Consider the following 25,630-nt stretch of genomic DNA (forward strand, 5'->3'; position numbering starts at 1 on the left):
CTTCCACCCCGATGACAAGCGCTGACTGAGAAAGCCTAAGTGCCTGCCCTGTGCTTGTGTAAATCCACTGCACGACTTCCCGCTACGGGAGCTCAGGGTCCCGACCTGGGGACCACACTGGCACTGAGTTGTGTGGGTCTGCAAAGCAGAAGAAGAAGTATGCGGGGTGCCGATCCAGGCCTGCAGGAGACAAGGGGAAGAGGGCCACCTGCTGCTGAGGCCAGAGGCCAGGGACAGGCCAAGGCGAGGAGGAAAGGCCGCAAGGACAGAGCTGCTAACTGCCACTGACAGGCAGAAAAGCTACGGTGCGGCCAGTCCAGTCGGTTTCCAGAGGCCCCCAGAGGCAGGAGCCAGGCCGGATGTGCTCAGGGCTCAAGGGGAAACAGACCAGTGAGGCTACAATGCCCAGCCCACTTTGATGAGGCAGCCTTGGGTCCCCTGGCTCTGCCTGGAAGTGCCCCTGGCCTCATGCCTGGCCTCAGGGTCTGCATGGTGGCCGTGGTTGAGCTGCCACAGGAGCAGACCCTGCCCTGCAGGAGGGACAGCACCTTGAGCCCTCGATCCACGGCGGGGGGCATGAAACAAGACGGCTGTGCTTTCAAAGTTATAATTAATTTATAGAATACTCTGTACAAAAGCAGTCTATAAAAAGGGGCTCTGTGCGTCAGAAGAAGTCCGAGGCTTTCGGCCTCCTCTTGGGAGTGGCAGTCAAGGCAGGCGAGCCAGTGGGCGTCTTGAGCACCCCGTGGAGGGGCCTCTGCTCGGGGTTGAAGGCCACACGGGAGGGGCCCGTGGGGCTGACCAGGATGCTCTTATCTGTCTTCCTGAATTCTGTTGGGGAGAGGAGGCCTCATTAACTGGGTGACATGGTGGGGGGCCTTCCACCCCGCAGGCGGGGAAGCTGCTCACAGCCCTCCAGGTACCCAGGTTGCTAAACACTCCCACCCCCAGGGCCAGGCCCCTAAACTCCTCAGAAACCCTAAAAACAAGCCCACATCCCGCTATGAAAGCAAAATGTGGGGATGGAAGCCCGTTCTCTGCCTGCTCCTCCCTGGAAATGGGTGGCCCTGAATTTTGGCAGAGACCACAGTGGGGGACCAGGGTGCCCCCAAGTGGTCCCTGTGAGATGGCCATATGGAAGCATCTGGGTACCTGGCATCTGATCCCGTGCTTTTAGCAGGTGACCTCTCAAAAAGGTCCTGGGATGTCTGTTCTGCATGCCCAGGACCTTCCAGAGGATAAACTGGCATTGAGGGGAGGTCTTGACCTCAGCCCTCAGCCTGACAGGTGCTGTGTGTCCTGGGGGATGTGCCCTGAAGCCACACACAACCTACCTGCTGTCATGTTCCTGTTCAGCCCAAAGGTGACTTTCTTGGAGCTGGGTGGGGTTTTGCTCGACTGCAGGAGAAAAGTTAATAGTAGCATCGGGAGTAATAGACTGTGCTCAAGGGGCTTCATCTCCCTGGGATTTTCCAGGAATCTGCCCGAGAGGGAGGGCCCCGAAGCAGCTGGGTCTTCTGCCCTGAAAGTGGGGACAGACTCGAGGGGACAGGGACAGACCCCATTGTCTAAAACCCTCCACCCACCCCCAGTGTCAGCAGGGCCCTGTCACCAGACGCCCCAGCCTGTGGGACACACACCCACCCTTTCGTGCTGGTAGACTGAGGCTGGATGAAAGTCCCAGCCCCACACAAACTACTTAACAACTCTGAGGCCTGGTCTCAAAACAGAAGGGGCCGGACAGGTGGCTCAAGGCGAAAGAAACATGCCTGGGTGCTGAGCCTTCTGCACTACAGAGCGCCATCCCCTGCTCATGGTGCGTGTTCCTGGGTGGATGCCATCACTCACGAGGGCCGGCCCTGAAAGCCACGGCCCATCCTGGGGCACGCAGGTGGGAAACTACCTGCACCTCTGACCGCGTAGCCCTAGGCTGCGGACGGGCTCCCCGCTGTCGGGGTGCTGCGGAAGGCGCACCTGGGCGGCAGGATCCGGGGGGCAGGCGGCAGCTGCGCTCTTTGGTTTTCTGAAGAACAGGGGCTTTGGTAAGAGGCAGGTGTTGAACCTCACAAAGTCATTCTCCATCCTCAGTGGCTTCTTCACAGGGCTGAGCGTCCTGCTGCTGTCCTGTTTGCAGGAGCAAGAAGCCCAGAGAGGGGTCATGCTCCACACACTGGAGGTGACGGCAGGCAGTGCCCCCCCCCCCAGGATGCCCTCACCCAGCCTCCATTCCAAACTGCTGTGTCCCGCCTGTTTGCCCCGAGCTCTGCCCTGAGCAGAGTGTGGACTCCATACACAAGGGCTCCAGCGCCACCCAGCCCAGCTGATGGGACACAACGCTCTCCTCAGCAGTAAAAATCCCCTTTATTGTCCCTGCCTGCAAGCTTAGGCCCTGTGTTTTCTGTGTCTTGCCTTTCAAAGCCCATTAGTTAAGTACTTCAGCTTGTGAAGTGCTATCAGCTAAGCATGGGGGCATGCACCTGCCATCCCAGCACTCAGGAGGCTGAGGCAGGAGAATCACAGCGAGCTCAAGGGCACAGCAGACTACACAGTGAGTCTGAAGCCAGCTGAACCTCTGGCCTTGTCTCAAGAGGCCCCGTGGGTCCCCTTCTGGAAGTCGAGCGCCTCTCGGTGGGTCAGCTGGCAACTCCTCAAAGCAAAGGCCTGACCCTGCTGATATGCCAGTAGGTGTCTAGGGTGCCCAGTGCAGGATGCCATGGCATTTATGGATTCTCCTCGTCAGGGGACCAACACCTCGCTGCTGCCCCGAGTGCCCTCCTACGGTCCCTACCTCTGCCTGCACAGACATGGCCAACACATGGTCTTGCTGGGAGAGAAAACCTCCCTTGGGACAACTGTGCTGGTTGTCACAGGACAGAGTAGCAAGATGTACCACAAAGGGTGATGCTGTTGGCCAGGGACCTGGGGCTGGAGGTGCTCGGAGGCCCAGTTCTGCCCGGTTCTCACCGTCGCAGACAGAGGCATTCCTGTCGCTTAACGCGCTTGCCCACTGGGCCACGGAGAGATGGGAGGCCCTGAGTCTCAGCCACTGCACAGCAGTGTGGAGCGCAGGTGCTGAGCAAGGGCGGCAGGAGAAGTGTGTCCTCCTGGCCTTGCAGGCCTGTCACAGACATAGTGTGCACACTGCTGGTGGGGCTGCCCCACCAGAACTGCCCTGTGGACCTGCTGCTAAGCACAGCCCTTCCAGAGTCAGGGCAGGGACTGGGGCTCAGGTCAGGAGCCTGGACCCTGCTTCCTTTCCCCAGACACAGACAGTATGGGTACTCTGGTGTCCTCTGTGCCTCGGAGACCACATGGGCCAAGCAGATGACAAAAACAAGGACTGCGAGTGACAGAGGCCTACGCCCAGACGGTGACCTCCAGCTCCACAGGGACCTCCTGACTTACCAAGTGTGTGGCCCCGAGATGGGCACTGTTGGGTACCATAACATTCTACCTGGTGCATTGCTGCCTGTCAGGTCTGCTGACCCCAGCCTCTTCCCTCCCTTAGGGCAGCAGTGGCACCAGGACACACTTGTCCACCAACCTCAGCCCACACATCAAGGTCCTGCCCGCCTTACCGTAGCCTGGCACTGCCCAACCCTGGACCTCAGGACACCGTTGTTCTCCAAGTTTGACACCTCCTTCATCTTCTTCCTCTTCTTGGAGACCGCAGTCTCCTGGTTGGACGGAGGAAAGAGGTCACGGCTCCACGGCTCCGCTTCCTTCTGTTGAGGCCTCCTGCACTGGGGTAGCGTGGCCTGGCCACCGTCTCCTTCCTTCTGTGCTTGAGGCCAAGCTAGCGTGGCCAGTCCACTGCCGTTCACCGGGAAAGCCCCGAGTTTCCGCTTTCTTTTAGGGGCCTGGGCTCCATCTGCTGAAGCTTGGGCAGCAGGGGCTAGAGGATGCCCGCTGTCCTCTTGGGGTGACGCTATAAGTCCCCAGACCCCACCCTGTGCCTTCAGGCTCCTCTTCTTCTGCCGCTTCCTCTTACTGCGCCCAGAGGTGGTGCAGGACTGCTCTACGCCACCCTTGCCCCCGGCGCTGGGCATAGCCTCTTTGCCCCCAGCTTGGCCGTTCCCACGCTGCTCAAGGGAGACGGCTGCATCGCTGGGGTCACAGGTCTCGTGCTGGATGTGGTTCTTCTTCCTCTTTTTCTTTTTCTTCTTCTGAAGGCCGCCTTCACTGTCCTTGCCTTTGGCAAGACTTGCTGTGTTTCCTACAGAGACATCCAACAGACCAATAAACAAGCTCCTGGCTCTGTAGGAGAGCCTGGATCTGATTCTCAGCCAAAGAGCAGCCACAGATTGGGGGGCTTTTGGTGATACTGTGCAGGCTCAGAGCTGAGCTGGAGCCCTGGCCCCTTGGTTTTGCAGCTTTTACTACCAGAAAAGCTCTGACCTCCTCCATGTGCTGGGTGCAGCCCTGAGCTGTTTTTTCCCTGTGACTGTGACTGTGACCCTGCCTTACGTCCACTTCAGTAGAAAGGGACTGACATAGGTAGATTTCCAATAATTTTAAGGCCAGAAGGTCAAAGCCACAGACTCAGGGCAGTCATGGAACCTGTGCTCCAAGGCCTGGGTGAAGATCAGCGCCAGGGTACACTGCTTAGCTTTCGAGGGGCCTTGCATTTGATCCTTAGCACCAAAAAACCGCAGCAACAAAAACAAACCAAAAGCCCGGAAAAAACCCCAAGCCAACAGCAAAACTCTCTACTTTTCAGCTACTGCAAATGGAAACGTTTTGCTGAGCCAGCACCCCAGGACCTGAGCTCAGTGCCCAGACCATGGGGTGCCTTCTTCCCAGACCCTGGGATAGCCCTGCAGCTCACCTCCCTCAGGCTCTGGCTCCAGCCCAGCTGGCTCCAAAGGTTTCTTTCTCTTTTTCTTCTTTTTTCCTTGGCTGACAGCATGGTCATTTTCATCTGCAGACACCTCCTCAGGGAAACCAAGCACAGATGCACCACCTGCAAGGGCCAGTGCGAGGCTGTCAGCTCGGCCTGTGGCTGGGAGCTGGGCCTGCCCCGAGTCGCACAGGTGAGCTTCCTCTCAATGTCTTCTACCCCAGAGCAGGAAGCTGATGACGGAGAATCACATACTTTAAAAAAAACTATGGATTCTCAACCCAGCAAGCTGTGGGTTACAAATCGGGTGACGCCCCTACAGCTCAGCCCTAGCTCTGAGGCCCACACTGGCTCTGTGATACTGTCCCCAGTTGCCAGTGCCCAGCAAGGGGCAGAGGATGGGACTGTCAACTTGCACATAGGTGACCAATCTTTGCAGCTTGCTTCTTTTTTTTTTGGTGGACTGGGAACTGAACCCAGGGCCTTCATGCTGGACTATGACCCCAGAGCTTCTATTTTTGAGACAAGTGTTTTGCTAAATTGCCCAAACTGGGCTTAAACTTATGATCCTCCCACCTCAGGCTACCCAAGCGCTCCTAGCACCACGCCCAGCTCCTCTGGCCTCTCAGAGTTCTCTCATTTACTTTTGTGCTCAGCTTTTCCTGGGGGACAGGCTGCTGCAGAGCCAGGCACGTGTTGGTGACTTGGCCGGGCTGTAACTCTGTGGAAGCCCAGGTTCACTCCTCAGCATTACACGCATGTGAGCTCCAGGTAATATCCTGAGCCCACTAAGAACAGACCCAGTTTAAAACCCTACAAACACCAAGATGAGGCACTGCTCTTGTACCCAGCCTGGCACCGGCCCCAGCATTCGAGGGGTTCTCAGGATGAAGAGGGGGGCAGCAACAAAGGCCAAGCCCTCAGACATGTCCTGCAGCCCGAGGTGAGCACCGGCCGGACTCCCATCCTTAGGAAACCTCGTCAGCGAGGGACCTTCATCCCCATTCTCCACATCTGTCGGAGCTGCTCCCAGGGGGCTCACATTCTGGATTATAATCTGACTGTCCTTACCTGCAGAGAGGCCCCGGAACCTGAAAAAGAAAACAGCACAAGAGTACATAGAGAGACCTCCTGTCTGCCAGACACATGGTGTTAGGGGTGGGAGCCAGGACCTAATGTGTGCTGGGGAAGCACCCTACCACTCTGCTGCACCCCAACCCTGCACCAGGCCACCTGAATGTCCCAGCTCACTTCCACCTCCTGCAGTGAGGAAGGCCATCGAGGATGCGCCCCAGGGACACCAGGAGGGAGCCCAGGGAGAAATCGCACCATCACCACCCACAGGGTACACAGAGTTTAATGAGCCTTGCGGGCACAGGAAGGAAAGCCCCGGAGAAACTCAGAACTCTCCTCCCTTGTTTCTAAAGGCAGCAAGAGCTCAGACTTCTGCTGGGACGCACTGGCGTGTTCTCCACCAATCCCAAGGCTTCCAGCCAGCACATGCTGCCAGGGTGTGGGAGGCACACAAAGGTGGGGCCACAGTACCCAGGAGGTGGCTGGGTCCTGCACTGACTATGGGAGTCTCTGCCTGTGACTGCCCTCCCCAAGGCCTCTGATTACCCCACCATGAAACAGGGAAAAGCAGTTGGGTGCAGTCGCACATGCCTATAATCCTAGCACTGTGGGAGGCTGAGGCAGGAGGATCACAAGTTGGAGCCCAGCCTAGGAAAATTATCAAGACCCTGATTCAAAGTAAAAAGTAAAGAAAGGCCTGGGACGTAGCTTAGTGAGAAGGCCCGGGTTTAATCCCCAGGAAACTCCTAACACACACAGAAAATTTAGAGAACTTCTTTCTAAGGAGTTTCTTAACCTGAGTGCCACACAACTGTGCTCATACAGAGAGACAACTGGCATCCACCATCCGTCTCAGTACACCATGGGGCACGAGCAAATCCCACGTCACCACGGCACTGTGGTTGGTGACACCTGCACTGACCACTGAACTGACTGACCCTCTTGGCCCAACTCTGAATGCCAAGAGGCCAGGCCCGCAAACACCGGTGAGTAAAAAGGAAACGGGAAAGGGCAGGCCAAGAGCCGCCACAGCAGGCATGACCAGCCCGCCCGCCGCTTACTTCCTGATTAGCTTGCACAGGCGCTTCCGGTTGAAGGGAGGGATGTTTTTCTTGCTGGTCACTTCTACGAGTCGGTCGGCAATGGCCTTATAGTCAAACTGTGAAGAAGGGAAACACAGCATAAGCTGTTGGTTTCGCAACACTGCCTGACTCGGGAGTCTGGTCCCTCCATGCCCAGCACACACTAATGCTGACCACCAGGGAGCAATCTCTGCTTGGAAAACCCACACTGTCTGTCACTCCTGGGAGACCCTCAAGGCCAGCAAGTCCCTCCTCTCAGCTGTGACACAAAAAGCCAACAACACTCACCGTGGTGTTTCTTTACAGATTTAATCTAGATTTCCAATCTGCATTTGGTAACAGGAAACTTTATTTGAAAAGTGCTACTGTATAAAATATAACTGATACTAGCAACTCCAAATCCAAAGACTCATGTTTTCAAAATTCCACTCCATGTAAACTTGCCTCCAATATATAAGCTGTTTTTCCTTTTCTTTTTCATTTTTTGCAGTACCAGGCGTCAGACCCAGGGCCTTTGCACTGACCCCTGACACTTTTTTTTCCACTCTTTATTTACGGCAGGACCTCAGTCAATGGCTGAGTTGCCCAGGATAGGCTGGAACTTGAAATCCTCCTGCCTCAGCCTCCCAGAGTGCTGGGATCACAGGCATGCACCATCAGCCACCAGCTGAGTCTCCAATAAGCTCATTCTAAGGAGGGTGACACCCATGACAAAAGGAATTAAAAGGGATTTGCAGAGCAGGCTCTGCAGTTTATCAGCTCTGACCCTAATTCTCCAGCCAGGCCACCCTCACCCCCTCATAAATCTCTGTTCTATAAACAGCAGCAGCCACCCCACCTGGAGAAGCCGCCCTGTGTCCTCGAGAGGTCCACAGTCTCGTCCTTCTCTGTCTTCACCGATCCCACCTCTCCTGGCGTGGCATTTGTCCAGTGCTGTGAAAACACCAAAGAAAAAACACTCAATGTGGGACGTACACAGCAATGACTGGATGCCCATGGGTCATGTCTAGCCAGGTGCTCTTCAGTGATGAAGATTTCTTCAAAGGGAAACACTGTGCACCAGCGCTTACAACCCCCCAGATGCTCCAGCTGCTCAGCCCTCAGAAACGGAGGCTCACTGGGGAGAACGCATGAGCTGTGCTATTGCTACCACCATGATGACACAGACAGAAGCACAGAAGCCGCTTGGGAGTTGGCCCTGAGAGCCAGTGAGGTTAGGGCCACGGTGAAATGTGTCCTGCTGGCTGAGCGGCCCTTGTAGAAACACTTGGGACCAGAACTATTTTGGATCTAATAGTGCTGGGGATCTTAGATATATGCAGATTTTTAAGCCAAGCATCCCTTACCCCCGAAATGTGAAAGGCTTCACAATCCAGAGCTTTTTGAGTATCGTGTCAACCTTCAGTTCCAAATTTTGGATTAGCAATGCCTAACCTGTACTAGTTCACGGATTCTCCCGAGGCTGCCCCAGGAGGCCTCCATCATGAACATCCCAGCCTATTATTACAGATACTGCTCAAACAATTTTTAATTAAACTTGAGACAGAGTTTTGCCATGTCGTCCAGGCTGGCCTCAAACTAGCAATACTCCTGCTTTAGTCACCTGCTAGGATCACAGGCCCATGCCACCACGCCTTGGTATTCTGGATTTTTAAAAGCACAGGTATCAGGCTCCTTCTACACATTATTTTGTGTCTTGCTTAAAAAAGAAAAAGTTACTGGATTTCCATTGGTCACTACTTTCTCAATGAATGGAAAATATTTCACAAGGCAGTGAACTTTACCTGAACACTTCGCTCTGGGCACCAACATGGCACAAGCTACTGGGAACAGGAAGCAGTAGTGGGGACAATGTCAGCCCCTGGCAGGTGTTTACACACCCATAGGGAAAGGACCCAAGGAAGCCAGGAGTCAGGAATGAGCAGGCGGTCTCCACACAGTTGGCTCTTCCCACAGTGTTCACACAGAGCAACAAGGAGAAAAAAACCCCTCAGAGCCCAGAAGTCCCCGGAGGGACACAGCATGTGTGAGCTAGCTCACGAGCTGGGGTCTCAGCCCCGCAGTGTCCCCAATAGGCACAGGTGCTCTACAGCACCCCACATCCACTCTCGGGAGGAGTCCAGGGCAGAGCTCTTCCACTCACCAGTTCCAGTACGTGCTCGAGTCTGCCTGATGAGGATTTACAAAAGGAAACAAAAAACCAAAGTGGAAAGATGGAGACAAGAGCCAGGTGTGGTGGCACATGCCTGCTACTTGGGAGGCTGAGGAAGGAGGATTCAGAGTCCGAGGCCAGCCTGGACTACTTAGTGAGGTGGTATCAAAAAGCAAAACACAAAAAAGGCAAAAAATAAAACAAACCAAACACCAGCCCCCAAACCAAAACCCCTGCCTGGGAGGAATAGTCTCACCTGCCTTCCTCCTCGCTGCTTTTTTGCACGGGGTCTCACTGTCAGGGATCTCTTCTCCAGAGAGGGCATCGTCAACCCCATTCATCTTCTGCTCCTCCACGGTCCCTTCAGGGACCCAGGAAGACTGATCTGCGATGACCTCAAACACAGCCCGGGCGATCCTCTGCACCAGCGCGTGGCTGGGGGTAGAAGCGAAGAGAGAATGTGGTGACACAGGGGTGCCACAGACCAACAGCTATGACTACACTGAGCCTGGGACACAGTTGCCACCGGGTTGGAGGACCCTGGAGCTCTAATGACAGGGGTGGCATCAACTGCACACACTAGGAACCCCATGTGCTGTGCACAGAAGCTGTGGGATGTGAACTCGGGGTGGGGGGACCGAGGCTCCACACTTTAAATGTCTCACTCCTGGGAACCACTCGGGATCTCCACTCGGGGTGGCCACCCGCCACCCAGCACCAGCTACCCAGACCCCCAAGGATCACCCAGCAGTGGAACACTTACTCCGGAGTCTTGGCAGCAGTCCTGCAGAACGGGTCAATAAACTGGAGGTTCTGATCTGCCAGCAGCTGTAATTGCAGACAGGAAGCAGTCAAGAAAACAAAGCCCTGGCTCCTGGTGGCCTGAGGGAGCCCTGTGCCCTTCTCCCAGGAGACTCAGACTGACCGAGTGCACACTTCATCTGAGCTGCCTGGGCCTGCGCTACTCCGTCACCCCGGCGGCCCCAGCGCTGCCCTGCAGCAGCACATGTGGGCGCTCTTCTGTGAGAACCTCTGGGGACTGGAGCGGGACATGGAGGAATTCTGGCTGTTAATAAGTATAACGCTGTAATTAAAAGAGTTCACCATGGAGTGTTTGTGAAAGAAAGGTAAAAATAGCTCATGTGGTAAGACCGCACTTCTCCTTGCCAGCCTTCAGTCTATCTATGGATGAGCACAGACAGACACAGTGTCTGCATAGCTCTGCCGTCTGCAATTTCTCTTACTGCTCCCCACTCAATGTATCCTGAGGGTTCTCTGCACCATTGCATTCTTTATTGGGCTCTGTAGGTTGCATTCAATTGTTTTGTTTTGTTTTGTTTTTTTAAATTTAAGAGACAGACTCTGCCTATGTTGCCCAGGCTGGCCCCAAACTCCGGGACTCAAACAATCCTCCTGCCTCGGCCTCCCTAGACTACAGGTGTAGGTCACTGCGCCCGGCTCGGTTTTGTTTATAAGACTATTGCGTACATCCTTAGTGCATAAACCTTTGTCTACATGTCCCTGCAGCTGCTTAGGTCCCACCCCAAGTGGGGAGTGGCTGAACTAGTTTATGCCACTGTGCCACTGCACCAAGCGCCCGTAGGCAGTGACGTTTTGCTGAGGAGTCCCACAGCTCCTGTGATCTTGTCCCACTGCTGACACAACGCCCGCCTGCTTCTTACCTCCCGTCCTCCGACTCTGGACAGCTCGTCCAGGTAAATGTCGATGAAGTGGAACCTGATGTCATCGGGAGATTGACTCTCGGGACACAGGAGCTCTTTTGTCAGGACATCTAGGAAAGGCTGGACTCGGCTGAAGAGAGACACACGTGGTCTTTAACAAGAGCGTGCCAACTACCCTCTGTTCTCTGAGAGAGAGCGACACTTAGTGTGCATCCCGAATGACACAGGGCTGAAAGTTTTACAGGAGAAAACAATCCCTTACATCCCTAGAAAGTGTCACCCTGTCGAATGGGTGCAATTGTTTTATGCCTTCCTACTGGAAATGATATGCAGGGTAAGAACGAATTCTGAACTAGGTGCAAAATATCCTTGCATTGTCCTGCAATTTTCCCCTAGGGTGCAAGGAATCAAAACCAGCAGCCTGGGCACCCTGAGCAAGTTCTCCCACCCACAGCTCTCCAGCCTTTACAAATGTTCAAGGCCATTACATTTCCTAACTCAAGCAGTTTCCTGACCTTTCTTGCCAGCCGTTCTGCTTCAGAACTTCAAAGGACTGCCGAAGGACCAGGCGGGTCAGCTGAAGACAGACAAGTGTTGTTAGAAAAGGTAATGGAAGAGAAAGGCACAGCAGTGCTGGGATCAAAGCCAGCATCTTGCACGTGCTAGGCACGCACTCTGGCCCTGAGCCAAGACCCAGCCTGGGGGAGCACAGTCAACTGCTAGATCAGAAACTCTTTCCAGAGGAGACCTCAACTCCTCCCCGACAGCTCAGCGCCACAGCCTGCAGCACACGCTCGCTCAGCGCTGTCGGTGATTGCAAGGCTTCCCCTGGGACGCAGGATGCTTCACTAGAGCTTGCTCTTTGGGTACAGAATTGAACCCAGCATCTCCAAACCGAGCTACATCCCCAGCCCTTTCAAAAATTCTGAGACAAAGTTGCGGAGCTGCTCAAACTGGACCCAAACTCTCGATTCTCCTGCCTCAGCTTCCCCCAGCCCATGCAAGCTGGGATGGATCCCAGGACATCGTGCATGGCAGGCAAGGTTGCTCCCACAGAGCTGCAACCCTCTCCCCTGCTGGCTCTAAGACACAGACCCGCATCCGGGCGAAGGCACGCTGGCCGTACCGTGTAGTATTTGTCCAAGTGTAGCTTGTCTATCTCCTTCCATTCTCTATTCATTGTCTGCCAAAAGGTCTGAATGAACAGGTGTTCTGCGGAAAACAAGAGGCCCTGAGCACGCACTTGCCAGGTTGGGACCACACAGCAAGAAGACAGCGAGAGAAAAAACCAGCATTCATTCACTCATGTCGTGGCTTCTTGGGCAGCTAGCAACTCTGGCCAACAACTGAGCATTCCACCATTTTCCTCAGATGCACATAAGAACACAGTAATGGGAAGATGGGTGCTGTCTCCTACTCAAAAGCACACTTCGGGCATTTCTGTCATCTACTGCCAGGCCACGTTTCTACCAAAATCAAGATCCCCTGCTCGCATCTCCGATCCTTCCAATGCACGCATACCCAACAATCAGCTAAAACCACTGGTTAAACCATGACATTTTTTCATTGAATTTACTTTTAATGTATTGCCTTTTTTCCTGCACCACTTTCAATATATGCAACCCTATTCTATGCATCCCACATAGAACCTTGTTCATTCCAAGTCAGCTTAGTTAGAGACCCACTGGGGATTCCCCAGGTGACTTGGTGGTTTTGTTTGGTGGAGTACTAAGCAGAATTAACAACCCTGCTATCCTTTTAAGTAATCAAAGACTGTCTTGGAAACTTACATTTTCCCCTTTGTCTTTTCTTTTTGATAAAAAGGAACTGCTTTACAGTTTACTACCAGTGACATCTTCTGCTTTATTATCTATTGCCCGCCATGTTTCTGATCTTGGGGGAGACGCACCAGGCCCCAGAGATTGCTGTCAGTGCTGGAATACGAACCTCTGGCCTCTCAGTGTGTTACAGTGACTCAGACCTTGAAAATTCTGGGGGATTGTTGATGCTAACATTTAAATGCCCAGTGATACTCCATGAGACACCTCTTTCTCCTCAGAGAATTGGTACCTAGTGCATATTTAAAAAGGAGGACAGCTCATCACATGACACGCATGCGGTTGCAGCATCTGGGAGATGGAAAGTCTGAAGGAAGGAGAAGCTGCATGACTCAAATCTCCTGGGCAAGTTACCAGAGCGACGAATGAGGAGCTGGGAAAGCCGTGAAAACAGCAGGACTTACGGGCCTCGGAGTTGTTAATCACGTGGATGAGTTGGGAGATGGTGTTTGCCAGCTCCTCCTGTGAAGGTGGGTGGGGAGAAACACCGGGTTATCATTCTGGTCCCGCTGTGACCAGCACCCCAGCCTGCACCTTCCCTCTGCCGGCGGGCAAGAAGCCTGCGATCCTGTGCGGGGTGCTCTGCTGCTGTGCTGTGACTTGGTATCTGGGCTTCACAAACACGAATTCCCAATTGCAAAGCGCTGCTTGCTCACTCTGGGTACCTCTGGGACCTGTACATCTGTACATCTGAAAACGCGCCTCTGCGAGGCAGCTTGGACGACCCCCGGCAGGGACACAGTATGTCAAGCTGTCGCTAAGCTGAGATCCAGTCGTGATCCCTTGGTACAGGAGAGACAAGGCGCAGGGTTTCCTCCCTGGCGCTCTCCTGTGGGACCAAAAGTCCTCTGTCTGGCTTGGCCAGCGCGGGCAGAAGGCAGTGATTACACGGGAACCCCATGCCAGACTCTGCTCTGAAGGGCACCGAGTCGCAGCGGGTATGTGCACCCCTCAGAGAATGCCAATAAACCAGCTCCGGTCACGAGCTGCCTAAGAATCAACAACCCTCGCCGGCGCTGTGACACACTGCCTGGCCTCCTTTTCCCTCACCTGTCTGCACACTGTTACTCTGAATGTAATCTCAAAATACTTTGCCCAGCTAGCCCACTGAGAATGTGTTCAGGACAGGAGATGCCAGAAACCAAAGCAAGTTATCATTACATGGCAAGCAGAGGGGCAAGGCAGCCAGGACGCCCCTGCCATGGAGGTCTGCAGCCACTCTTCTCCAGGGCTTAGTCCCTATGGCTACCAAGGCAGATTCGCTTCTGGGTATCACAACAAGGCTTTTAAGAAAGTGACAACTGTCTTCTAAGGTAGTTTTGATGGCCGGGCTTAGCAGATGGGGACCGAGGATAACACACACATCCTGGGAAATAGTGTGGCTTCCTCCAAGCTTTCCTAGTTAAACAGGCTTTCACCATGGGGGCCTGGCTGCAGGCTCTTTGAGGATCGCAAAGGACAGCTGTGTCCTATGTATCCAGTAAACAACTGCCTATAGCCTGGTCTCCCAGGCCCTTAGGCCAGACCACACCTTCTGCCCATACACATAAACTTATACTTAAAAAACCTACCACAGAATGTACCCAATGACCACAGAAAAATAGTAAATCCATGACTGAGCATGCTCAGTATGTTTATTTTTTTCTTTATATTTAAAAGGATAATTAACCAAAGTGGATGTTGCAACCCTTTCTGTACAGACAAGAGAAAAAAAGTGACCCATCTAAGTATTTCTTTTCAATTGGCTTAAGGTATGCTTAGGATCAATAATTAAGTCTTCACCCTTGGCAGAGACCCAGCAGCATGACAAAGGGGCCATGTTACCTGCAGGAGGGGTTCGTCCTGCACCCACATGCAGTAGAAGAGTCCTTTCCAGATTTTTAAGAGTTCTTCTTGACTGAAACCTCCTACAGGGGAAAACACAGCAAAAACAAACAGGTAAATGGGTCTTTTTAGTGTCTAACTCCTTCCTTTCTTAAAAGTTTAGAACTGTCACCAAAGAGTGTCAGCGTTTCTAAATGTGAAGTACATGTTCCTTTGTTGCAAATAAACACACAGACTACTGCACACACAGCTGTCGGCTGGAGGGAAGGTGGCAGGTCCTCATGTGCAGAGTGACATAAGGAAGCAAGTGTGATCAGAACGAAAATCAACCCTTGGGGCTGGGAGCACCAGCTCAGCAGAAAAGCCCATGCCTAGGGTTCCATCCCCAAAATGCCAAAACCAAAACCAAACCAAACTACAACAAGAACAGCCAAACATCCTCAAGGGGGTCTCTTCTCAAACCAGGTCCCACTGAGGCACACTTTATACCAAGCTGCACCCTCATCCTGCAAAACCAAAACGTCCCCTGGCCTTGCACATGAGACCTTCAAACCCTCCAGGTCACAGCAAGCCCTTCACCACGGGCAGACTCAAGGCAGGAAAGGCCTCGGGGAAACTGAGGCAAGTATGGAATCTTTTGGTAAAAGAGGCCCAAGTATAGCAATCACCTTTCTCCTTGACAGTCGGCACCTGCTGGGTAGTTTCGGGCTGTTTTAGGTGGCATCTTTGGGTGGGCCTCACTCTCTCCAATCTCTCAAGGGGCCATCCCTCTGCCTTTCTATCCAGGACAAAGCCACCAGGCTCCTTCAGTCCATACTTCCTTGGGCCACCCCAGGAACCATGAAATAACATGCTGAGTAACACCAGGAATCACAAATTGTGTGGGGTAAGCACAGGCTCTCAGCGTCTCTAAGCCCAGGAACCACGGAACTATAACGCAAATACATTTTCCAATATCCCTGTGTGTTATTAATGACACAGTACTAGAAAGTACAAGCAAAAACCTTAATTTTGAGACAAGATCTCACTAAGTCACCAAGTTACCCAGGCTGGGGTCACACTTATGGTTCTCCTGCCTCAGCTTCGCAGTGCCAGGATTATAGATGTGCACCACCACGCCTTCCAGGAAAAACCTTTTGGAGGCATCTGGCTGGAATAAACCAGATGGATGCAGACAAGCATAAACTTCCAGTTACTGTAATCTCAGGACACAATAAGGCGATTTTTTTAAAAAAGTGACAAATAGATTCCTGGTGACAGGTGGTTACTGTATTTTGCAGTGGACTTTGCTTATCAGCAACTTTATAATGGTGCATTTTGATTCTGGGGATTCTGACACAAGAATCCAAGCATGGCACAGATGCCATCAGAGCAGAGTCAATGACAGTAAGGGTGTCTTGGGGGGGGGGGCAGGTGACCTGCCCCATTCCGGTCATTTTCAAAGGCTATGTGTTTCCCCAGCCAATTGTTGGATATAAGAGTCAAGGCTGCTAAAACAATGGATAAAAGGCACTGAGGGGCTTTAAAATGGGTGGGTCAAACCAACACCACCCAAGCTTCCACAGGTAACCCTTCATTCGATGCCACAGAAAACACAAAAACCAGCCATTTAAGTGTTCTTACAAAAACAGACACTAAAAGTGAGCACTCTTGACTGTGTTGAACCTACCTAGGAGACTACAGGAAATCCAAGGGGCAAAGGAACATGTTAGAACCTCAGCATGTAACTGGCAAGATCCCTATGTGCAAAATTCTACAGGACAAATGAACCAACAAATAAACTGTATGAGGGGGCCGTGTTAAAATCCAACAGAAGCCTAAAGGTAGGTCTTGTCTGGATTCTGATTTGTCACAAAAATCACATGCAAGGGTGTGACAACTCAGCAGTCTGATATTTCATGAAGCTAAAGGCATGCAGGTAGTGTTGTTTATCTGTCCTTATCTTTCAGAGATGCACACTGAGGTATCTGGATCTGCAGCGGCACTCCTGGGATTGGTCCCCAAGAACCCAGCTGGAAGGAGGAGGGGGCAGATCAGACAATGAGGACACTAAGTCTGATTAGCCCTCAGCAGAAAAAGAGTGGGATTATAGAAAGGACCCCGTGGACTATTTTTCTTTCTTCTTTTTACAGATGTTAATGAACTTAACAAAAAGATTAAAGGAATGGGTTCCCTGGAGGTCAGGCCTGGTCAAGCCCTGGGCGCCCCACTGTTGGTGGAGCAGCTGCATTGTCAATCCCTCCCCTTTGCTACCCACTCTCAGGACAGCACAGCTTTGAGCAGGGGGGCCAGGTCTGGGCAGAACTCATCCTAAGGAGGGGAGGCGGCTGCAGCAATGGTCTTAAGCCAAATCCGCAGAATTCCCCCAGCCATAAGACCTTTCAGGGAAGTCGGGCGTGGTGGTGCACACTTGTCATCCTAGCACTCTGGAGGCTGAGGCAGGAGGATCACCATGGGTTCAAGGCCAGCCTGGCTACATAGTGAGTTCCAAAGCCAGCCTGAACTATACACCAAGACCCTGTCTCAAAAGACCAAAAGCAAAAACCTAGCTGGCTTGGCTTGGCTGTCACGTGGCAGCTTATGAATCCTAACTAATGAAAATATATTTTCATTTAGAAACATCTATTTTCAATACAAATATAAAATAAGTTATTTGTAGGCATTATCAAGAAATCAACCTACAACAAATGCCAGGGAGCTCTGGGAAAAAGGGGTCCTTCTCTGTTGGTGGGAGTGTGAACTGGTACAACCACTGTGGAAATCCTTGTAGAGAGTCCACAAAAAACTAGGGTTAGAGGTCCCATTTAACCCAGCCATTCTCCTCCTGGGGACCTTCCCAGAAGAATGAAACCCATCTCACCACAGTGATATATACACACTCACATTTATATCAGCACAGATTTTAACAGCCACATCATGGAAACAAACCAAGCGCCAGCAACTGGTGACAGGGTAAAGATGTGGTTTTTATACAATGGAGAACCACTGTGCTGCAAGAAAGCATATCCCAGAGACATAGCTGGGAAAGTGGGTGCACCTTGTGCCCATGGTCTGAAATAAGTCAGACACACGTGTATAAATAACACACTGTTTCTCTGGTGTGAGAAACCAAAAGCATAAACAAGGACTAAAATATGTACTAGGTACTGTGAAATAGGAAGAACGTTTCAAATGGGAGGGGAGCAAGAGAAGGAAGGGGGAAAGGAAAGAAGGGAAGTTTTTTAAAAAAGCAATGAGAAAAGGATAAAATGGAAAAGCTTTTGTAAAGAGGGAGGGGAGAAAGGGAGGGGTTGAAGGGAGGGGAGAAGAATGGGGAGAAAGTTACCTGAGGTACAAATCCTCTCTGATGAAGGGGATTATTACAGATACCTGAAATGTATCAATAAAATCTGATTGAAAAGAAAATGATTCCCAGAGGGATTTAGTTGGTAACAATTTTTTTTTTTTTTTTTTGCCTTTTTGAGACAGGGTCTCGCTATGCAGTTCAGGCTGGCCTTGGGCTCACTTTTTAGCACAGGCCGGCCTGGAACTCAGAATGATCTTCCTGCCTCAGCCTTGCAAGTGCTGGGATTACAGGCGTGAGCCATCACACCTGGCTCAAGATACTAATTTTTGAGGCAATTCAAGAAGGAGAGAAATAATACTTACTTTCAAAACTCTAAGAAGTGAACAACACTTGTGCTCTTTCAATTGCTTGTGGAATTTATCTTTTTATTCTTAGGGACAAGTTTCTTAAACGTAACACAACTAAGTTTCTGATAACAATTTAGGTTTAATTGAGGATGACTGTGAGTTTGAGACCAGCCTGGGCTACAAAGTGAGCTCAAAGCCAGACTGAACTGCACAGCGAGACCGCGTCTCAAAAAGAAAAAAAAAAAGAGAGATGAACCCGAAAGTAAAGATAGGCAGACACAGGAAACAGCAGCAAGTTTTGAAATGAGAATACAGACCATCTATTCACTCCGAAACAGGAGCCATTTCAGATGGGAGCCACCCTGCAGTCCAAGTACGCTCAAAGCCCACTTGAATTTCCTCCTCCTGCCCTGTCACTTCCACCAAAGCAGCCACATCACTGCTTATGGAACACAAACATTAACTGTTACAGTGCAGAAGGGCAGGAATTTTGCAGTTCACTGCTATATTCCCAGCACCAAGAATAGGGTGAGTAATAATGGCACACAGCTGGCATGTCACCAGTGTTTGCTGCACAGGGAAAGAACGGCTCAATCAGTACAAAGGCGCCACAGGCAGGGACTGCTTCCTGGTGGCAGGGACTCAACTTGGAGCAGTCCAGGCTCAATTAGATCCCACCATTTTAAGCAGTTCAAAGATCCCCACTTTGTTTTTTTAGGATCACAGACCTATCTATGTATGCTGCTGCCAGATGGATACAAGTTTCAGTGATAGCATAAAATCTCAGGTTTCTTAACAAGGTGCAAAAGCGTTTGAGCTTGTCAGTGAGAGTCAAATGTCAGGCTGCCTTATTTCCAAACTTGGGTTTCTATTTTGATGAGGCACAGCTGTGGCAGAGACGTGACTTACTCTGTCATTAATAAGTCACACTTGCTTCATAGCACTGCGTGTAGTACTCAGGGAACCAGCAACTGTCTGCGGACGTGACGGGTGTTAAGCAGGCAGAAGCCACAGCAGTGCAGATTGATTGTCTTTGGGACCCCCATGCCACCTGCACTTTGAGGTCCTGGTCCCACTCACTGGAGGGGTTTCAACAACACACTGTTGGAGGCCTCAGGGGCAAAGGATGGCACCTGTCCTTCCCCCTGTCCACAGCATCTCGTAAGGCTGGATGGGACACTTACAGGGTTTGAGGGAGGGACAATACATCAATGCATAATTAAAGGTTGCCAAGTAACTAGGGTGAGAAATTGGTATTATTCCCCCAGAGAAGCAGCCTTACCCTCCCCCAGAGAAGCTGCTAGGTGAGGCTTTCTGGAGGAAGGGATGCCTGGCTGGATGTTGGGAGTAGAGAGGGTACTGGATCCTTTGCAGAGTGAGGGGACACAAAGGCAAGAAGGTAAGAAATGGTGTGTGGTACACTAGGAACCACTGATGGTTCTGCTGATGGAGCAGCCAACAATCACGACCAGGCTTAGGGAAGACCAGCACAGGAAGACTTTATGATCCACAAACTGCATTTCAAGGAAGCTGGTCCGAGCAATCAGCTTTGTTTTAGGAAGAAGACCCTGGGCTGGTCTGTGGAAGACACATTCAGGGGAACACAAATGGAGTCAAGATCAATTAGAGAGCAAGCTGGGCAGGAAGTCTAGGTGAGAAAAGCCTCCTTAGATAAGGACAGAGTAATTCAGAAAGTGAAAGTGCTAGGTCAAGAGACAATGCATTAGGTGGGAGAAGCCTCCAGGGCAACAGGGAAATCAACCCCTTAGTCCAGCTAGAGCTGGAGCAGGAAGGATGTCCTTTGGGGGGGGGGGGAATTGGGGCACTGAGTTTGAAATGTCTGTGAGATAACTAGATGGAGTGCTAGGCTGACAGGGCACATCTCAGCCAAGCAGGAAAGCTCTGCGCTAGCAACTCTGGTTTAGGAACCGTAACACACATGCTAAGTCAGCTTGAGGTTGGGCATGTAAAACGGCTCTTTCAGGGAGATCCCAAAGCCAGGAATTTTGGTCTTCATTCCTTAGACTTCCCAAGTGTCCTCTTTCGGGAGGAGAGGAGGGATATGGCTCTTTTGATTTCTCTTCACCATAAACCACAAATGCCACAAGGAGAGAATATTTATTCTTCTAAGCAGATTCCAAATGTACTATTACCAGCAACTGAACTTTAGGCAACTTAGTGCAACAAAAAACCTGGCCAGCGCAGTGCAGCTCACACCTGATGCATGCACACAAGGGCTCAGAGAACCTCTTTTGGTCCAGGTACATAAAACACTTCTGCAGCACTCCCACCGCAGCCCCGATGGATCTGGCCACTGCCTCCATTTTCAACCTCGTCTCAAAACACCCTCTTCCCCAACTTACTGGTCTTCCCACCGTTCCCAGGGCAAGCTCAGCTCAGCTCTTTCCTGCGTCTGCACGGCCGGCGTCCTCTCCGGTCTGTCCGGATCTCGGTTGGACATCACCGTGCGAGGCTCTCCCAGTAGCCTCTGGAGAGGAGCGCCCTCATTCACTTTTCCACTCCCTGGTCTTCACTGCCTTTCCTGCACACATGCGCTCTATTCTACTTGCCACTTCCCTCTCGCTTCACTGCTAAAGTTCCTCGAGGGCAGGGATGCTGTTTGTCTTCTGCGCCCCAGCACCTAAAGGTGTCGTGGTCAAAGAAAGGCGGGAATCAGCGAGGAGAACCGCAAAGTGGGGCGAGCCCAGCGTCCCGAGGCGCGGGCGCCAAAGCCCACAGACCTGGATCAGTCTCCCTTCGCCGATCATTGACGTCCAGCACAGGACTGGACCCCTGGCCGTTTTCCTGGGCTGCGAGCCGCCCTAGTCGCAGCGCACAAGAGGCTGCACAGCCCGCGATGGCGCCGACTGCGAACCCCCGGCCGGCGGCGCGGCCGCCATGTGGCGCGGCTGACCCGCGGGCGCCCACCTGTCTCCCTCTGCGTCTTCACGCTCAAGTACTGGCGCAGTTTCCTCACCGCCCGGTCGCGGACGGCCTTCTCGCTGGACGCCAGCCGCTGAGCGAACTGGATCTCCGCCGGCTGCACGACCGGAGCCATCACGCCCGCCGGAGCACTCCGGACCGCGCGCCTGCTACCCGGGCTGCACCGGCGCAGAAGCTGCGGTGGCAGTGGTGTGGCGCGGAGTGATGGCGTCACCAGAACGTCACCTCGGCAGTGGGTGGTGCATCTGGGCTCAGTCAGCGCAGTGCTTACCTGAGTATAGCCCGCTCAACTTCTGGTCCGTTGGCGGCGCGGTTAGCCAGGGTCTGGTCTTGGCCAGCAAGAGGCAGACGTTAAGCGCATTTCCCAAAACCCCGTCGGGCAGTGGCTCACCTGTCGCCCACCCACCGGGTTTCCGTGGGGCTCCTAGGACCCCCAGTCGGGAGTTGAGACCCAGAAGGAGGGCAGACAAGGGGTCGGGACCAGGTTCTTCCCAGCCAGCGATCGTCCCCTCCCCACCGTGCCCCGGGGCAGGTCGGGTAGGTCCTCAGGCCTGAGGAGCACACACACACCACCTGAGGGCAGCAACAGGTGCTGGCCTTTGGCGGAATGAACAAATCTTTAAGAGTCGTGCTAACTTCGGAGTCATGGAAAGCCCCAGGCTGTACCATGTTTTAAGGATTTAGCGGGGATGCTGAGAAAGTTCTTTAACTAGGTGACTCCCCTAAATTTAGGGCGAACTAGGAGACCCCAACTAGTTATTAGTCCAAAATAACTACACTTCTTAACCTAAAAGTCCCTGGAGCTCAGCGAGGGACAAGGGCTGCTGGCTGTAGGCGAGATTACCTGCAAAGAGGGTATCCTTTTGGCTGCAGCCGCCGTCGCCAAACAGGGAAAGAACCAGTTCGTTTCACGTGATGTGTACACTGGGTGGGTCTCACTTTCCCTCCACTTTGCAATTAAGTTTGAAACTCTGGCTAAGCCAGATGAGCAGAAGCGGCCTTTGCCGATGCCACCACTGGCCTACTACAGACTGATAATGGTGTGCAGAGTCCAAGCGGTATGAGCCTCGTGGCGCTCGATCCCGACCACCCGGATGTAGCGCCGGCGCGCTCCCGCGTTTTCTTGCGTGCGGGGGTCAGAGGGCGCCGCACAGGCGCACGGAGCCAACGCCGCCGCCATGGACGAAACGGGAAGCACGGAGGTCTGCTGGGTCAGTGGGGCAGTGGGGAGGCCCAGGTTGCTGTGTGACCCACCTCAGGGTCTCTCCTAATGCACAAAGAGATGTCCCCAGGGCCCGTGTGGGCTGGGCCAGGCCGGGTCAGGTTCAGGCCTGAGGCGGCCTTCGCCTAAGTCTCTTGGGAAGTTTGTGGGGTGAAGCGGCTGCCACAGGACCTGGCATTCGCCTCTCTGTGCCCTCCAAAGGCCCAGACCGCTTGCTCTGGGTGTGAGAGAGTGGGGTACTGCAGGCAGCTCAGGTGTGGTTTTGCTGCTTGTGCCATGATTCCTTGTGGTATCCTATAGTACTGCCTTCAAAAGGTCCCTTCCCACTCTGGGGTGATGTTTGATGCTGTGACCAGCATAAGAGTTGCCCTTCTTCTGTTCCCATCAGCCTGGTGCTGTGATGTTAAATTTCAGGCATTTTGTTTAAAAAATGAAATATGTCTACCCATATCTTTTGGATATGGGGTTCTTGAATTAACCCCATTTTTTTCCCTTCAGTTTTTGGATCCCCCGTCTTTCCTTTCTGAGATGGGATCTGGCTATATTGCCCCAAGTAGCCTTGAATTCCTAGGCTCAAGCTTTTCTGCCTCTTCAGTCTGCCAAATAGCTGGGATGCTGGGTGTCTGACACCATGCTGGGGTGATTCTCATTTTGAAGACTGGGGCTTCAGCGCTCAAAGTGTTACCCAATCTGTATCTATATCTATCAGAAGGCTAGTTAGGTAGAGACCTGCTTTGACGTAATTATAAACATAAGAGGCATGGAAGAAAAGCAGGTTGACCTGGGCTGCTGAGTTTAGTTAACTGAGAGGAAACATAATAATCATAAACTGTGCTTACTTTTTTAGCAGATGGGAACTAAGGAAGAATTTGTTAAAGTCAGAAAGAAGGACCTGGACCGGCTGACAACTGAAGTGATGCAAATACGGGACTTCTTACCCAGAATACTAAATGGAGATTTCCTAGAAAGCTTCCAGAAATTAAAGATTTTAGAAAAACGTGAGTCTTAATTTTGTTTTTAGCATTTGCTGTTGGTGATAGTAATGCCTCCCAACAAATCCGACTTAGGTACATACTGTAAAGTAATTGTAAATAAATTTTAAAGAATTGGTACAGTTCTTGTACTTCATTTGAGAGTCAGATAAAAGGTAAGAAAGGCTTAGAGATGCCCTCAGTGTGTAATTTGTACATGTGTGTGTAGGTGCTGGGAGAAAGGTACTATTAGTGCTCTCTAGACTATCTGGCCTCTTTGTTTTTGCTCTCTTCCTTAGAAGAATTGTATACTACTGATATCTGAAAACTTCTACTCTTAAAATTAAGTTCATTCTTGTGAAAGTTAAAATCTTCTCACATGGAGACCTCAAATGAAGTTAACTGTGCAGAGATTCACTTGTCACTAGGTAGATGGGAGAGTCAGTGTCTAGCACTCTTGTAAGTCCAAGATTGCCAGGACTTGCTCAGACTGTTGAGATTTGAGCTGAGCCATTCTGTCATGTAGCAGTCTGGGAGCCTATTAAAGTCCAGAACTGAGCTGGGTTGGCATAGCCAGCTTTTGAGGGTAGTTAACCTTCGCATCACATTTGACTCGGTCATTACGTTGTGGTGTCTAGAAAAGGAGTATCCCAGGGGCCCAGACAGGAAGGTATCCGGACTTAGGAATATGAGTTTTTGATATGCACAAATGCCCTGGTTAATGGGCCAGCCCTGTCCAGTTAGAAAAAAGAATGTTTATGGCTCCCATCCAGCCCTGCCCTATTCTCCTAGGAGTCCTTACGTCCATCCTGGCAGAGCTCACAGAGAAGGGCAGTGTTGGATGGGGTGGGGTGGTAACATGACCAAGGTTCTCTGGCCATGGCTGTACCCTTCCAACCAGGGTTCCTGCCTGCAGGCCTCCTCCACTGTCCACCTCTCCCTGAGCTCTGGTCTCCCTCTTGTTGGTCCATTAGCTGTAAAGCTGCTGCTGCTCCCTGAATTTCTCCCTGTTCTTTGTTGAGTCCTTTATTCCTGTTCTTTCATCTGTAAATAGACCCCTCTCTTTCTTATTGGGACGGCAGGTCTGAATTCCTAGCCTGCTTTGTTCTGATCTCATCTAGCAGCTTCCAAGAGTAACCAGTCATTCCTTGTGCATTTTCTCTCCAGGAAAGGGAAATGCTACTTGGCAGAGTGTGCAGCCTGCTGTCATGTTACATTTCACTGTAAAGTCATGAACTGGCATTCTGAAAAATACAGTAGGGTGTCACGAGTCAGTGTGAGGTGATGTTTGGAGCTCAGTCCTCTGTCCAGACCTCACTGAGGGCTACACTGGAGGAGCTGGTCAGGAAGACTGGGAGATCTTTGCTTGTGGCTCCTCGCCTTCCTTCCCCAGGCTGTGTTGTCACCTCTTTCCCTGTGCTCTCTTGCTCTCCTTTGCTCATGTGCCGTTCTCTGCTCAGCAGTGAAGACATGGTGGAGTGGCTTGAGGCCCAGGCCTAGAACCCTTCTCAGCTCCGAGACTCTTCGGGTTAGCTACCATTTTGAAGGCAGACCCTGCTGGATTTATCTGTACCCCTGACTTCTCCAAGCTCAGGGCCCTGCGTCTGACTCCTATTTGGCATTTTTTCTTGTTTTAAAATAATTTCAGGTTTTTTCCCACAGGGAAGAGCATTCTGGGAATCAATCCATTTCTGAATCTAAATGTCTGTCCTACCTGGTCAGGTCGAGGCCACCAGGAATGGAGCTGAAGTCTGACAAGGTCAGGTTTGTGGTTGATTGCAGTGTGGGAGACCAGATGGAAGAGAAACCCAAGAAGCATCTTGTCGAACAGAGAAGAGGTTAGAATTGTCACAGGGACTTGGAGTTTAGGTGCTGTGAAATGAATTGAAACTGTGTAGAGATGCAGTGTAAGTCTACCTGTGGAGTGGATCCAGGACTTGGTTGCCTGAAACCTACAAAATTCAAATAGACAGGAGATCCCTTCATGACAGCTCTGTGGCAAACAGGACATCAAAGCTGCCTCTCTGTGTCACAGTGACTGCAGGCGAGTGGTGTTTTCTTCTTAAGTAAAACCTCAAGTAGTAAATTTCTGAGAGTTTGCAGACTGAAGTTTCTCAGTGAATGAGAATTCACTCAGTCAAAGAAAGGGTCACTGTGACACTTTTCAGGTACAGTGTCCTTGGGAGGCATATTTCCTGTTAACTGTGTCCCTGGCTTTATCTGTGTCTGCTGTTCAGCCTGGCAAAAGGCAGGACAGATTGTCACTTCCTCAGAAAGCAGAGTAATTTTTGCTTTCTCACACCTGAGTCATGTTAACCCTCCCTTTCCTTCATCTCACGCCAGCCTGCTGCAGTCTCCTCAGAGCACTG

The 25,630-nt window shown here is 51.8% G+C and overlaps 2 protein-coding genes across 16 annotated transcripts in view; one reads left to right on the plus strand and one right to left on the minus strand.

Annotated features, from left to right (window-relative positions):
• Positions 1 to 593: 593 nt before the first annotated feature.
• Rrp1b (ribosomal RNA processing 1B) lies at positions 594 to 22,069 on the minus strand. 5 transcript variants are annotated; one of them, XM_063224535.1, is made up of 17 exons: positions 21,913 to 22,060; positions 20,489 to 20,766; positions 14,493 to 14,575; positions 13,073 to 13,130; positions 11,957 to 12,042; positions 11,346 to 11,407; positions 10,831 to 10,960; positions 9,912 to 9,976; positions 9,405 to 9,583; positions 7,835 to 7,929; positions 6,976 to 7,073; positions 5,912 to 5,931; positions 4,829 to 4,963; positions 3,579 to 4,216; positions 1,975 to 2,124; positions 1,335 to 1,398; positions 594 to 831 (listed from the first exon to the last, which is right to left on the minus strand). In XM_063224535.1, exons 3-17 carry the CDS (start codon positions 14,520 to 14,522, stop codon positions 665 to 667), a joined length of 1,977 nt encoding a protein of 658 aa, XP_063080605.1. In that variant the 5' UTR covers positions 14,523 to 14,575; positions 20,489 to 20,766; positions 21,913 to 22,060; the 3' UTR covers positions 594 to 664. The 5 variants fall into 5 exon arrangements, with proteins under 5 accessions (XP_063080605.1, XP_013001553.1, XP_013001554.1 ...); XM_013146099.2 differs by lacking the exon at positions 21,913 to 22,060 and adding an exon at positions 21,054 to 21,215; XM_013146100.3 differs by lacking the exon at positions 21,913 to 22,060 and adding an exon at positions 20,867 to 21,009.
• A 28-nt stretch (positions 22,070 to 22,097) lies between these two features.
• Positions 22,098 to 25,630, plus strand: part of Hsf2bp (heat shock transcription factor 2 binding protein) — an 80,940-nt gene continuing 77,407 nt past the window's right edge. For 8 of the 11 annotated variants that reach the window (XR_002789810.2, XR_010039315.1, XM_003463967.5 and 5 more), the window contains exons 1-2: positions 22,114 to 22,279; positions 23,138 to 23,288. Coding sequence is in view for 9 of the 11 variants with exons in the window: in XM_003463967.5 (XP_003464015.4) it covers positions 22,247 to 22,279; positions 23,138 to 23,288 (184 nt within the window). In the remaining 2 variants the exon portion in view is untranslated. Of the gene's footprint in view, positions 22,280 to 23,137; positions 23,289 to 25,630 lie in introns of all 11 variants that reach the window. The other 3 variants (XM_063224537.1, XM_013146096.3, XM_063224538.1) reach the window with 3 other exon arrangements.

This window comes from Cavia porcellus, unplaced genomic scaffold (assembly GCF_034190915.1).
Source record: "Cavia porcellus strain 051 isolate PalLab524CR breed Dunkin Hartley unplaced genomic scaffold, mCavPor4.1 scaffold_15, whole genome shotgun sequence".
Classification (NCBI taxonomy): domain Eukaryota; kingdom Metazoa; phylum Chordata; class Mammalia; order Rodentia; family Caviidae; genus Cavia; species Cavia porcellus.